Here is a 14693-nt window from a genome sequence, read left to right on the forward strand (position 1 = left end):
ACATGGACACAAAACAAACTACAAATATCACTTATTTGCTCTCCAAACTCATCGCAATTGCTGTTCAAATACTACCCACTCTTGACACTTTCACGATTTTCGGTTCCCGCATAGTTCACGCACTGAAATTGCATCATGCGTGCCAATGCGTGGACACTTGCGGGAAGGGGCGGGACGATGCGCGGCAATGCGCGGCAATGCGTGAAGAGCGAATTTTTTTTCTCAACATGTTGAAAATTTTGCCACGCACTTCCCGCATTGCAGCAGTGCGTGAACTGTGCGCAAACTATGCGCAAACAAGTCGTGCCAATGCGTGCCAGTGCGTGGCGTAAAAACAGTGGGTACCCCACCCCCGGGAATGTGGCACGCACTTCACGACTAGTTCACGACATGGTCCCGCATAATTTGCGCAGTGGTTGCGCATCCTTCGCGCACTTTCACGCAAGGATCGCGCATATCAGTCACGTGATGCGTTTTGTCAAAATATTCTTGTTTGAGCCAGCAGCAAAATCAGGGCTTCATCCTCCTCATCAGATAATGATGGGACAGAGAACACAGAGCATGAAGAGAAAACTAAGCGAACAAAAAGAGCACGTACATCTAAAAGGGATGTCCCAGAGTACAAGTGGACCGAAGACGCTGTTCAATTAATAGCCGATTTTGTGAAGGAAAGTTCAGCACTATATGATAAGACCCAGAAAGATTACATGAATGTTGCTACGAAGGGAATAGTGCGGTATGGTATGTAATCCCGTAGGATTTTTTTGCCAAAATTGATTTTTTGGCTGTTTTGGCTTCAAAAGGGTCCCAATTGGCCAAAAATGATGGGGTTCAAATTTTGAGACCCCTCCTTCACTTCCTGGGGGGTCCATTTTGGGCGCCAAAATTGCATATATAAAGCGCAATAGGGAAATTTGGTGTCTTCCACCCTAATTCATATATTTTTCCGCCAATTTTACAGTGAAGTTGTCTGAGGTATATACGGATTCATTTTTAATGATATTGCGTCATAAAACTTTTTCACTTTGACCTTATGGGGGCGCAATTTGCGAAAAATTGTGAAAAAATGGGAAATATTTCCTAAAAAATGTGCCCTTCTTCTTTCTTTGGGGCTAGAATTTTGAAATAATAAGTTGAGATGGCATTATTGTGTGTTGTGTGTTATTATACAGTGGAATACTTGTGAAACCTATCACATGTCATTAACACTGTTATTTTAGGCTGTTAATATAAAAATCAACCCTATTTTAGTACTCTATCAAATGAATAACTTACTTAAACACCAGATGGTGCCAAACACCTTCAGATGATAATATAACAAAATTCTCAAATATCAACTTCTAGGCACTGTAATTGCATCAGTCAATCAGAAAGTTGACAAATTATATATGTAATATTTTTTTCGAATGCAAAATAATACGAAAATGTGCATTTTGTTTTGTTGATATGGTTCCCCCCCCCCCCCCCCCGCCCCGGAGGAAAAAAAAAACAGAAACAAGTTGAGCTATTTTGTTCCGAAATACTTGTACATATGGCACAATCTTGATCTAAATCAAAGAATTATTTGGAAACATTTTCCAGTTATAAACAAAACATAAAATAAAATCAGGAAAGGGGGTAACCACCTACTTCGTGGTTACCATGACAACAGGAAAGTTCATCAGACTTCCAGTAAAAGTCAATCGCTGTCACTATCTGGAGCATCCTCCCTTGTCCGGTTTTCACAGTCTCCACTATAGCATTTACAGAGAGGAGTGCAGGGCAAATCGTTGTTGGAGCAGCTACACCGACCCTTGCATCCTGATTTGCAGCCACATTTGATGAGTTCAAGTACTGCCCGTGGTGCAGGGAGCGCAAGACACTTGACTGGAAGACATCCTCGATTATCTGAATACCATCCATTCTCTTCGATAGGAGGAAGCACTGGGGAGTTAGTCTTGTATGATTTATCTCTCATCGTGATGTAATTGGCACGGAGGATGTGAGGTAGTAATGCGGCACGAGTTGGAGGTAACATCTCACCTTCTAGGTTCTTTGATCGGAACAGTTCCCATCTGAGCGATGGTAGGGTTGTTGGACCTGATGAACAGTAAACACGACATATGAAATGCTCTAGTGCCTTCACCTGTGTTGGAAGCTCTCCATTGCTAAGCTCAGTTGGAATGGAACCCTCACCTAGTTCTTTGAAGCAGATAATGACAGGATCATCATCATCAAGCTTTAAGTAGGAATTGATCCATGTCTTCTTGGATATCCCAACAAACTTTCCTCCCCAGTCAGCACCAGAAAAATTATGAAGTCCAAGGAGGCCTTGACATTTTTGATGTCCAATGACTTGAACCCGCTCCAGCACATCTATTTCTCGTTTCTTTGTACCCTTGCCAGTAGAAAATTGTAAAGAAGTGGGCACTGCATTGTTTCCACAAGATGCTAGATGAATTAAGAGAAGGAGGACATCAGTGTCAGGGGACCAGACAGTAATTTCTTGCAAGGCACCACTAGCAGTAGAGGCAAGGACTTGATTAGGAATCAGGGTATCAGCCTCTTCATGTGTGTGCGCCTCCTCAAAATCATGTCCCTTGATGAAGGTATCATACACAACCACTAGCTTGAAAGGGCTGTCCGTGTTCTGTGAAAAGTAATCAAGCAGCCCCTGACCTAACAGGCACGTCAGCTTTTTCTTGGTTGACGATGAAGATAGAAGCTCCTTGATGGACATTGTGAGCTTCATTTCTGGGTGTATCTCGTATTCTACTGATGTAGTTGCTCTCTTTTGTCGAGTCTTGTTCTTTAATGACTCTTCCATATATCGATCAAACACAACTCGACCTTCATCATAGCTAGCCATCATCCCTTCGATGCGCCTGTTGAATGCAGTCTGCAGGTCTGACATCTTTTGCATGGCAGGTGTCTTTTTCATGCCTTGAAGTACACCCATGACGTCAATTATCAGCACCTTGACAGGAAGATCATGCAAGAGGTTAGGTTGTTGGGCCGCTCCAGAAGGAACCTGCGTTATCTCATGTTCTACGGTAACCGGAATCTCTTCCTGCATCATTTCAACCTGTGGGGAAGTTGAATGATTATCCTCCACGACGTCAAGCTGTTTTACAGCATCGGGAGGTTCTGCCTTTGCATCTTCAACTGCATGCATCAGACTTGCTTTGTCTGTTGGGATGTACAAAGAACCATCGACAGCACATAGGGAACGGGGAACCACTGACATTTCATATTCACCTATTGTTTCCGCAAGTTTAGGAACTAAGCTTGGGCGGCTGCCTTGGATGATAAGGAATCTTCCCAGCAATTCACGTTCCTCCCGCAACTTGATGACCTTGTCTCCAACACGCACTTTCCTTTTCTCCATCCAGTTCGAAAATGATTTCAGCTTCAGTTTCTTCATTTTGTCCCACACCGAGAGGGTTGATGATGAAAGCAAACGATCAGATACAAACTCCTCAAAGCGCTTCTGGCCCTTTTCTGCAAAGTGGAGAATGTCACTTTTCGCCTCATTTGACACAAGTGCCGATGAAACCAGACTCTTCAATTGTGTCTTCTCCTTGAAAGGATTGACTCCGCAGTGCAGCTCGATTAGGTGGCGTAGTTTCAGAGCATTCTTCTTCGACCTCACTGCAATGTCTCCTGAGAGCTGATGATGCTCCTTCCTCGCCGAAGCTCCAGTAGCTTTTGGGAAGTCATTGAGGTAAAGATTTACCAGAGCAGCAAGGTGAGGTGTGGTAGTGACTAGTCGGTCCAGAGCGGCTTCATTTCTTGTGAGTCCAACCATCCCACCATTCCCCTTTAGTTTCTTGATTTCTTGCTCTAGAGCCTGATCAGTGAAGAGAAGAGAAAAGGGTATCTCTGACTTTGCCACCACAAAGTCTCCTGACTTGAGGGCATTCCATGTTTCTGGATCATCCTCTTCTAGGGCATTCATTTGAGCGAGATGGACTGGCATCAGGCGAGCATAGTTCAGGAGATCACGAGCAAAGAAGTACTTGGTGAGGTCTTCTAGTGATGACAAGTAGCCCTCCCAGTCCCCTGATCGACATGAACTAATGAGATGTAGAAGACTCTCCACCTGGTTAAGATACTGAGTCAAGAACTGGGCAAACTCGCCAAGGTCTTCAGCTTCTTCAAGCGGTTTGACATTGCTTGAGTACCAGGATTGGATTTCTTCATAGATCTCCACCATCTCTGGGTCACGTCCATGAAGTTTTTCTTTGAGAGAATTGCACTGGATGCGAATTGGACCCTTGGGAAGATCCGATAGTATGGCATCAAAACGCAACATCATGATTGCAAGGCTTGCAGTAATGTGGAATTCAAGGCCACGCTTATAAGCTTTACCACCAAAGATCCTGCGAAGAGATGCTGAGGTGTACGCACCACATTCAATAGCACACGTGTCAAGACCGCTACCATCGATGGTTTTGCCAAGAGCATGTAAGGCAGCGAAAGCAATGTGGAGAACTCCAGCTCTTAAGATCCATTTGGCGTTTCCCACCGACTGCTGAATCTTCAACGCTCGGGAGTAAAGATCGAGATCTAGCGTTATCAATGTCTTTCTGTGAGGGCCAACAACAGTCGCAGATATTCCCTGGGATAACCGAAGAACAGTATAAAGGGTCCCATAATCAGTTGGCGATGTCTTGAATAATGGGGCAACCACCGCTGTGTTTGTAGGCGTGCTAGCGTGAGAGGATTGAGACAACAATAAGGACCTAGTTGCAGCCCATGTTGGAAGAACATCATTCTTTGCGAGTTTATCTGATTTCTTCACCTGCTTTTTGATGATCACGACAGAGTCTGTTTCCTCTCTGTCCTTTGAAGACCCAGCTTCCCCCTTGTTGCTAGAAGGCTCAGTTTCCTCATCATTTGTAGACTCTGCATCACTTGGCATCTCTTCACTGCGCTGGGCTTCTTCATCGTGCAGCTGAGGTTCAGTTTGGATCATTTCTCCGTTGTCATCTGTTGTAAGGTAGTTCACAAGAGCCCAGGTATGAGTGAATTCTTGAGAAATGAGATTTTGTTTCCTCTTCTTGTAGGCCTGAAATCTCAGTGGGCTGGTTCTGATGACTGGCTCTGGAAGCACATTCACCTCAAATGCTAGAAGGTCTTGCGAAGAAAGTTTCTCGGGTATGACAAGTGGTTGATTCACTGGCTCTCCATCTACAGCCTGTTGGTTGATTACAACCACTGTCCCGTGAAAGGTTCCTTGCCCTGTGGGTGTGTCTTCCAAGAGATCAATGTTGTCAATGGCAAACCAGATGTTCACACCCTTCTTGACAAAATCAGGAAGACAAAACCCCCCAGCATCCTTCATTCGTTGAAGAACTGACTGCTCAACTCTCTTTTCTAGATCAAGTATCTTGTGATAGTCACTTCCAATGTAGACTTCTGAAAGGTTTTGAACAAGGTTCTTGTCACGAACTCGAGAGTGGATAGCAAGAGGCAGTCCAATTGACAAGGGTGATAGGATGTTTTGACGAAAACTGTGATCTCTCTTTGGTTGATATTTTACTTGACGATCAGTATGAGTGTTTTGGACGAGAAATTGACAAGCTACATCGACAGTTTTGTCTACTTCTTGGTCCCGCATTCCAGACACTTTAACAACATGACTACCAAAGAGGAGGTCGCTTAGGAAGAATTGGAGTAATGATGGATTCTTGAAGTCATCAAAGGTACCTGTAAATGACCAGCCGTGCATTTGCATAATTTGGTGTCGGAGAAGGCCAGCCACTTTCCTCAAGGTACCAATTATCTCACCATCATCCATCAATGAAAGACTGAGATCAATAGCTTTGCTGACTGTATTCGATTTGACAAGCTTTTCTGGTTCGTTGCGTCGCAATGAGCTGACAAACTGGACTTCTGGAAGACGTTCACCGATAAGCTTTTTCAAATATTTGCGATAGTGTTTAGTCTCATCAATTTCTGTGTGATATCTTTTCAGGATTGACAAGTAAGCATCATTAACCTGAGCCATGTTTAGTGTAACATCATCAGTGAGGGTGTTTTCAATGGCGAGGATGAGTTGCTCGTCACATAATGTGCGAGTAAGTGACGCCTTTTCATGGTCTACGTTTGATGTCAATGTACGTTTTGCAGCACGAAGACAGTTCCTGTGATAATACTTTTCAAAAGCTGAAGCATCACCAACGTCTTCTAGGTCTGCTACGCAAATTCTTACTTGGTCATCCTGGGTCTCCTGCTTTATCTCAAGAAGTTTTTGTCCCATTGCATCAGAACAAACACGATGAAGAGGTTCTGAACCAGCCTTTGAGCAGAAGTCGCATTGTGAGAATAAACACACCTTTTCCTTTGGAACAGTCTTTGATCGTTTGGGTCTGGCAGGTCCTGTTGTACTGGGAGGTCGCCCGGGTCCTCCTCTTGAACAGCCAGGAGAATCAGGCAGGGATCTCTTTCCCTTGAGACGCTCGATCATAGACTTGTTCACAACAGGCTTCCGACACTCACTATGATAATGAACCAATTTTAGTTCCAGATCACTTAGGCCAGACAGGTGGTCTATAAGCGGCTGCAGATTACTTTCTCCTAAAGACACTCTCTCCCTGCACGACCGTAAAAGTTCATCAATCATGGCTGGATTGTTTACCAGTCGCTTACCTGGGATGGAAGCCCCTTTACAGATCACACATACCTTGTTTTCATCTGACATGGTTGCTAGAACTGTTCATCTCATCCTAAAAACACAAAGATACAAAAGAGACTCCGCCGAACCAGTTTTGATTTATTTCCACCTAAATCAACCATGAATTTCTCTAAAATTCTGTCATTTTCTTTTCTCAAAGTTTGTCAAAGTTTCTCAAAGTTTCTCAAACGGGGGAAACAAATGTGTACTCTGATATGTTAATCTTATCATGGACCTATTCCGAATGGACATTCGTCGTTTTGTTAACAAATTCATTGTGATTGTCTCCGTCAATGTCGTCTCAATAACATTCCCTACATGTTTCTTCACTTTGATCTCATGAAGTCCACCGCCAATAAGCCGGGACAGAATCAAGATAGTGATATTAAACGTGTTAATAAGCACAGAAGCTAATAAATCGCTTAAATCATGAGAAATCGATGTGCAGTTGTCATTAATAATCGGAAATTGTTGTTCCGTGTAACTGTGTTTTATTTTTGAATAACATGTTGATATTACCAGATGGGTTATATTTGGATTGTTTTTTATTTAAAATTACGTTTTCCCCAATTTCCTCATAATATTGCAGAATTACAACGCACATGGCTTATAAAGATCATGGCCTTCTAATTGTTTTATAAGGTCATTGGTGCGTGCGAAAGTGTACGAATCAGTAATAATAAATTTTATATCACCAAAATCGTCTGCTTTTCAACTTTGCTGCTCCCCATTGGTAATTCTTTTTATTTAATACACACTCTTACAGAGCACACCATCCACACAAAACCCAAGAGAGGGATACTGCTCCTTTGTTAATGACCGAAAATGCTTAAACAGTCGTATTGTTAAAACAGCTGAATGTTCTCATTAAGATGCACATAATCAGAAGGCGGTGGATCTCATTGGATCAAATACAGAATAACGTTGAATGTCCTTCCGTAATAGGTCCATGATCTTATATATATATATATATATATATATATATATATATATATATCAATGCATACAATGTTTCCCAATTTGTCAATTTAACCATCTAAATTCATTGATTGATCAAGAGTAATAAAGATCTCTCTTTTTTTCAATTTATTTTCTTCTTCTCTAACCGATAATGAAGACCCACATCACAAATTTTAAAATCTAGATTTGCAAAAGCTATATGTTTATGCTTACCTTGGAAAATCAGGCAATTTACTGCAAAATAGGGGTCTTTATTCTGTCAAACTTGCGAAGACCAATGAACAAAACAACTTTTACCACAGAAGAGCTGGAAACAATGATCACAGAGCAGCATAATTATGTAGGAATGTGTGCGCGCTGTGTGCGCGCGAGCGCACTTGCCTGTAAATGTTTGGGTGTGAGTACTGTGAGTATGTGCGTTGGGAGGAAGGGTGTGTGTGCGTGTGCATGAACGTGTGTGTGTGTGCGTATGTGTGTGTGTGTGGGGGTAGATGTGTATACATGAAGGTTGTCTGTATGTTTGTTTCTGTCTCTTTGTGTTTGAAAATGGGCTAGTAAATATTATGATAATGGTAATAAAATACTACACCTTAAAACAGCTGGCTGAACAATGACAAAGGTACGCAATTTGGGCTGACGGGGGTGGGGTAGGGATGGGGATGGGTTGGTTAGAGGGTTTATTCAACTAAAAGTCTTCAAATTACCTTTCTCGCTGTTGAGGGATAATCACAGTTCTAGAAAACAACTCAAGTTTTGTGAAACCAGTCATTAGATGAATGACACACCCAATTTTAGGGGGTCTCATGATAGGAAACTACCCCCCCCCCCCCCCAGAGAGGGGTTGAGGGTCGGGAAAATTTGAACCCCATCAATTTCTGATAGCTTGGACCCCAATCAATCCAAAAATGCCAAAAAATCAATTTTGGCACAAAAGTCCTACGGGAGCTGTTTCAGTGACATACCGTACCACACTAGAAGGATGTGGGCGAATGGCGGTAAATTATTGGATCCACCTGCCACTGGTAAGTTCTCAATTTTGATGGTTGGTTAGTTAAGTTCCATACCCATGTTTTAAAAATCCTCCTTTTGTTTTTTGTTGTCTGCATTACTAGTTAATAAGAAAGTAATTTACTGGGAAAATAATTGTTGATATTTTCCTTTATAAAAATTAAATGTTTTTATTTTTTATTTTTAGGGTTAAACTTCACCACACAAATGGCCTATTTATTGTTTTCCTTGTTTTTAATGTAGGGGACCAGTGTAAGAAGTTGTACGAAAATAAGCGAACTCGGCTAGGAAAGATATTGAACAAGGAGAAAAAAAGTGGATCTGGGCAAACCAACAGAACGACACGTGATGATGAGATAGTGAACACGTGGGGATTTCTGAAGCAACACATTGTTCGTGGCAAGACAACGGCAACTGACACGGTAGGTATATAAATGACCAATTCACAATTTTTATATTGAAATATTAGAATAACCTTGAAATAACCTTCAGAACCCTTTTCATAATTTTCATTTTGATGTTTCTTCACCTTGCAGTTTGATAGAGAAGGGGAAGTGCACGAACGAGAAGATGATGAAGTTTCTATCATGTCAGTTTCAGAAGATATGGATAATGAGACCTTGATCCCGTTGAAGGATCGGGTCCCAAAGTCGGCACGCTCAGAAGCCTCTGGAACTTCTGGCAGTAGAACTCCAGCTTTTCGATTAAGTACTGTTTTGCAGAATAACCTCGACGATGCTCTCCGTCAGGTAGGCATTATAGAACTTTTTTTTTTTTTTTTTAACAATTGAATACATTACCTAAGCCGGATCCGCTTTCAATAGTTCCATTTGGAAACTATAGAAATTAATTCACAACAAAAAGTATCATTGAAAATTAATTCTTCGACAATCGATCTAAATTTGTTGAGTATATGGCAGTAAATGACAGTAATCAGACCCTGACTTTAATTGCCTTACTAAATTACATTTGGTTATATTGTTTATGCCTTTCAGGTTCTTTCAAGAGCGGATAATTTGGGCCAGACAGCTGCTTTGACAGGTCAAAAAAAGATCGTCCATGATTTTGCCTGTCTTCTGGAGGGCCATATGCAGAAAATTCCAGAGCAATCGTGGCACAGTTTCCAAATTGAATGTCTGCAACTCGTTCACAATTTCAAACAGCCAACCAGGCCAACTCAACCATGTCAACAGCAACCCTCGTCATGGCAGTCAAACCAGTGGCCAATCAATAGTCATTGGTCCAATTTCAATCAATGGTCTCCAGCAAGTCCATCCTACAACAATGTTGGGATGCCAGCCGCGCCTTCAGCTGTGCCTGTACCGATACCAACGTCTTCTCAGCAGTCCACTGCTTCGACCTCACCCTCCCGACGTAGTAATGAGATGGTTTCCTTGGTTCTGGAAGAGCTTGGAGAAGAAAAATAATGTGTTCAACAGCAGCCGGTGATTAAGAAAAGGCAATACTGGTTGCAAAACTAACGTCTTCCATATCGGGACACTCTTTCAGTACTTACCTTAATTCTTACATGGTAAAAAAAAAATAAAAGTAAAAAAGAAATTGTTATTTGTTGTTGCCTTTGCAAGGAATTTTATTAAAAACCCACTCGGCAAGAAAACCATTTATTTATACATTTGGAACAGAGGTATAATATTTTCTGAAACGTAAACCAGAACTACACACTGAAGAGCAAGGGTAAAATGTGAGAGTTTGATCAAAGTCGGAAAATATATTCCAGATTTTTGAATGTTCTGAGTTCCAGGGAGAGCTTCGATGGATATTCTCGATTTAGACATTTTGACATATACTCATGCATGATGCTTTTATCAAGAAACAAAATGAAAGGTTTACTGAGTGGAAGATTAAAGTTAATGCATCTTTTTGGTTCCTACGTTTTTACATTTGTTCTAGTAGTTGATTAGTTCATGTTACTCACTTGTTACAACTTTAAAGTGTTCAAAATATCATTGAGAAATCTTGGTAATTATAACATGTCTATAAGGTAGTTCAAATTGGAGATTCAGTTGTCAGTCACCATGAAACTAAACGTTATCCTGCAGACTTATTTTCTTTTCTTCATCACACGTTATTTAAATTGCATTTATGTGAGCATATCTACTCGGTTATGTTTCTTTTATTAAAAAACACGCAATTCGTGCATTCTGATTGCTTCTGATTACAAGTCTCTTATTACACACAAAAAACAAAACATGTAAAGTTGTTTATATTAAGAGTAACATATTGACAAATCAAAGGCTAATCAAAGACTGCAAAGATAGGTGAATATCAAGGCCTTTAATAAAATGGGTAACTATAAGCACTTGATATTTTTCATTGGATTTCAAAAATGATTGTTAAGTTTCCGCACAATTAGTTCAAGTGCACCTATTCATACGAGATAACACCGTCAACTGTTTGACTATAATTATACATAGCATCTTCTTAAACGATGTAAAAGCATGATCGTATCAATAAATGATATTCAATTTCCCAGTTTTTCCTATCTCTCACAGATGTTTTGTGTAAAATATGATTGATGAATGGATACAATAATTCATTAATAAAGCGCAAGCTGAACGTCTCCAACGTCAGTCTACCGTCTGATCCGCGTTCAGGAAGCGTTTTTAATTTTCAAAAACGCTGGGCCGACGCAGGCTAAAAACGCAAAGGTGTGACACAGCCTTAACACGTGACTCTTGGTCACGTGTCATGACGTATGTCATGCACTTCCTGTCTGCTATAGCTTATTATAACTTTTTGTTTGTAAGAATCCGTTTTAATCCATGAGTGGTTATTTTTCAAAACATTCAAAAGGTTGAATCTATAAATGTATCTGTACCCGTGTTTATATCGACCCCCCCCCCCCCCCCCAAAAAAAAAAAAAAAAACCAAACTGTTCTTCTTGCGTTAAAGGGTTGCAAAGGGGGGATTTAAAAACAATAAGATATAATAAAATACCTGCAGAGAAGTGCTTGGCATACTTCAAATCGATTCCGACGCAAGCACGGAGAAAGATCAGCATTGTAATGAACCTAATAGCCTTACAATAGATGATCAATTACGAGACTACAAAGCAAAACATCAGCTCCTGAGAGCATCAATGGTCACGCAGAATGCCCATTCAACCGATGTTTTGATTGTTGGTGATTCCATGGTAAAGGACATCAACCCTTCGAGGCTATCAAGAAGACCCGTTAAGTGCAAGACATTCAGAGGCGCTCGTATTGGAGATGTTTGTGACATTGTTTGTGAGCAAGCTATTCAGCAAAATGCTAAAGAAGTAATCCTTCATCTAGGTTCGAACGATGTCACTTCACACGACGCAGATGAAATTGTTGCAAAACTTGAGTCCCTGGCAGAACAAATTGTCAAACTGACACCAGCCAAGAAAATAAGTGTCTCGACAATAATCCATCGTCGCGGAGAATCAGCAAGCGATTTCGAGAAAGTGCGCAGTGTAAATGAAATGTTGAAACTTCTAGCCAATCGCCGCAGCTGGGGAGTCGTGGACAATGAAAACATCACTCCTGACACACACCTCGCCGCTGATGGCGTACACTTAAACGGCTACGGAGTACGTGTATTGGCACAGAATATCATCGCATATCTTCGAGGATCCCGCCCTGCGTTTCATCGTGACCAGTTTCCATCAACTACTGTTTATGTTTCTGGTCCGGCTAGTTTGGATAACGAATATCCTCGGCTCCAATCTCAATATCCTGATGCTCCGTCTTTTCAGATGATGAGCAAAGCGAAATTCCGCAAGAAAGCGTCCGACCGTGTTTTCCCACGAGACTGGCTAGATTGTCTACAAACAGCCCGGAGACTCCTCAACAGTCACATAGATTAGACAATAGTCATGAAGACATTGATGACTTCAATCGATCAAGTGATTCAGTTCGAAATAGTGACAATGCAGACAGTAATAGCAATCAAGAAGCCTATCTTGAACTTGCTGATGATGGAAGTATACCAGTTATTTCAAAACGAGGATTACGTATGTGTCATTTGAATGTTAATTCCTTACCAAATAAACTTGAAGACCTAAGGTATTTGTTAAGAAATTCTCCCTTCGACATCATTGGCCTTACTGAGACTCATTGTGATAACACGGTTAGTGACAACGAACTGCATATTGATGGTTATGATTTACTAAGGAAAGATAGAAGTAGGCATGGTGGGGGCGTGATGATTTATTTGAAGAACACCCTCCACTTTCAACATGTGAAAGATCTTGGGTTAAACTTAGAAACTATTTGGATAAAAACCAAGGTACGGAACGTGAAATCATTTTTAATTTGTGTTATGTACCGTCCACCGAACTCTTCAGTTGATTATTTTGATTTAATGTCTGCTATGATGAGTAATGCTCTAGATTTTGATTGTGAACTGATTATATTGGGGGACCTCAACTGTGACCTACTTTCTGACAATGTCGATTCATCGACACGATCTCTTATGACTGTAATGCAGGGATCACTTTTGTCACAGTTGATTGAGATTCCTACTCGTGTGACCCAGCATTCTAAAACACTTATTGACCATATTTATACAACATGTCCGGACGATCACAGTATTTCAGGTGTCATAAAAACTCACATTAGTGATCATTTTTTGATATTCACATGTTTACATTCTAGAAGTGCTGGGAATGTTCATAACGATATCAAATTCAGAAACTTAAAAGAATTTAAGCAGGTAAATTTTGTCAACGATCTCTTTAACTTAATGTTTAGAGAATTAGCTTGTGTTAGCAACGTTGACACAGCTTGGAAATTGTGGTACAATCAAGTAATGTCAGTTATTAATAAACATATGCCATATAAACACAAAAGAATGAGGAAAAAACCCTCTCCTTGGATCACAGGTGAAATTATTACATTGATAAATAAAAGAAAGTATCTCCATAACAAGGCTTTAAAGTTTAACTCCTCAGGATTATGGAAAGAATATCGTAGAATACGTAACATGGTAACAAGTTTAACTAAAAAATCTAAACAAAAGTATATACAGGGTTTATTGCAAGATAAGTCTGGTGACCCTGGTGCATTATGGTCTATTCTAAAGCAACTATCCTCTAGCACTGGTCAGCTTTCCATAAAATTGAATATTAATGATGTTGAAATTTATCAGCCTGAAATTGTTGCCGAAAAACTGAACGACTACTTTATTGATAGTGTTTCAGAACTCCTGGGAAAAACAGATTGGAGAGCTAGTGAAACCACAATTCCAGATGTAATTGTCAGTTGTCCATTGCCACAGGAGAATTGTGAGGACCTTGATCATGTTGATCGTCAAATTTTTGATATTCCTCCAATCACCTACGATTTTGTTGTAAAAGAAATTGATAGCCATTCTGTAAAAAAAGCGACAGGGCCTGATGACATCTCTGTTAAAATGTTGAAAATGATGAAATATGCCACAAATGTAATAGATGGTCTTATTTATATTTTCAACCTTTCTTTGTCAAAAGGGCATTTTCCAAAAGCATGGTGCTTGGCCAAAATTCGCCCTATTTTTAAGGGCGGTGATCGATTATGTATAGAAAATTATCGACCAATATCCTTATTGTCAATTGTTTCAAAAATTTTGGAGAAATGGGTACAAAAGCATTTACAGACATACTTATTAAATAGCGATTTCTTCAGTGAAAGTCAATTTGGCTTTAGACCAAAGCATTCATGTGAAAGTGCTCTATTGTGTATGGTTGATGACTGGGCAACCGAAGTTGATAGGAGTAAATTTTGTGGGGTAGCGTTTATTGATATGCGTAAAGCCTTTGATTCTGTTAACTACGATGTATTGCTGAACAAACTTTCTATGATAGGATGCTCTGAGAATGCATTGGCATGGTTTAAATCCTACTTTTGCTTTAGGGATCAATTGACAGAAATAGGGGGTAAATTATCCAATACAAGGTCAACTATCTCTGGGGTACCACAAGGCTCTGTTTTAGGGCCCCTGTTGTTTACAATATATATTAATGATTTGGTTTCCAGTATAAAGTCAGGAAAAGTTGTCATGTTTGCTGACGATGCAACTCTGTATGTTAGTGGTAGTAATCTTG

General features: G+C 40.5%; 1 protein-coding gene across 1 annotated transcript; it reads left to right on the forward strand.

Moving 5' to 3' along the window:
- The first annotated feature begins 9167 nt into the window (after positions 1-9167).
- On the forward strand, positions 9168-10717 carry LOC115923155. Its single transcript, XM_030983441.1, has 2 exons — positions 9168-9375; positions 9622-10717. The coding sequence occupies exons 1-2, from the start codon at positions 9214-9216 to the stop codon at positions 10051-10053; spliced, it is 594 nt and encodes a 197-aa protein (XP_030839301.1). The 5' UTR covers positions 9168-9213; the 3' UTR covers positions 10054-10717.
- The last annotated feature ends 3976 nt before the right edge of the window (positions 10718-14693 follow it).

This window comes from Strongylocentrotus purpuratus, unplaced genomic scaffold, assembly GCF_000002235.5.
Source record: "Strongylocentrotus purpuratus isolate Spur 01 unplaced genomic scaffold, Spur_5.0 spur5_scaffold_13, whole genome shotgun sequence".
In the NCBI taxonomy this organism is placed as follows: Eukaryota; Metazoa; Echinodermata; class Echinoidea; order Camarodonta; family Strongylocentrotidae; genus Strongylocentrotus; species Strongylocentrotus purpuratus.

Coding starts and splice junctions, on each gene's coding strand:
- LOC115923155 (XM_030983441.1), top strand. CDS start 9,214: ATGTCAGTTTCAGAAGATATGGATAATGAGACCTTGATCCCGTTGAAG. Junction 9,376..9,621: donor TCGACGATGCTCTCCGTCAG/GTAGGCATTATA, acceptor TATGCCTTTCAG/GTTCTTTCAAGAGCGGATAA.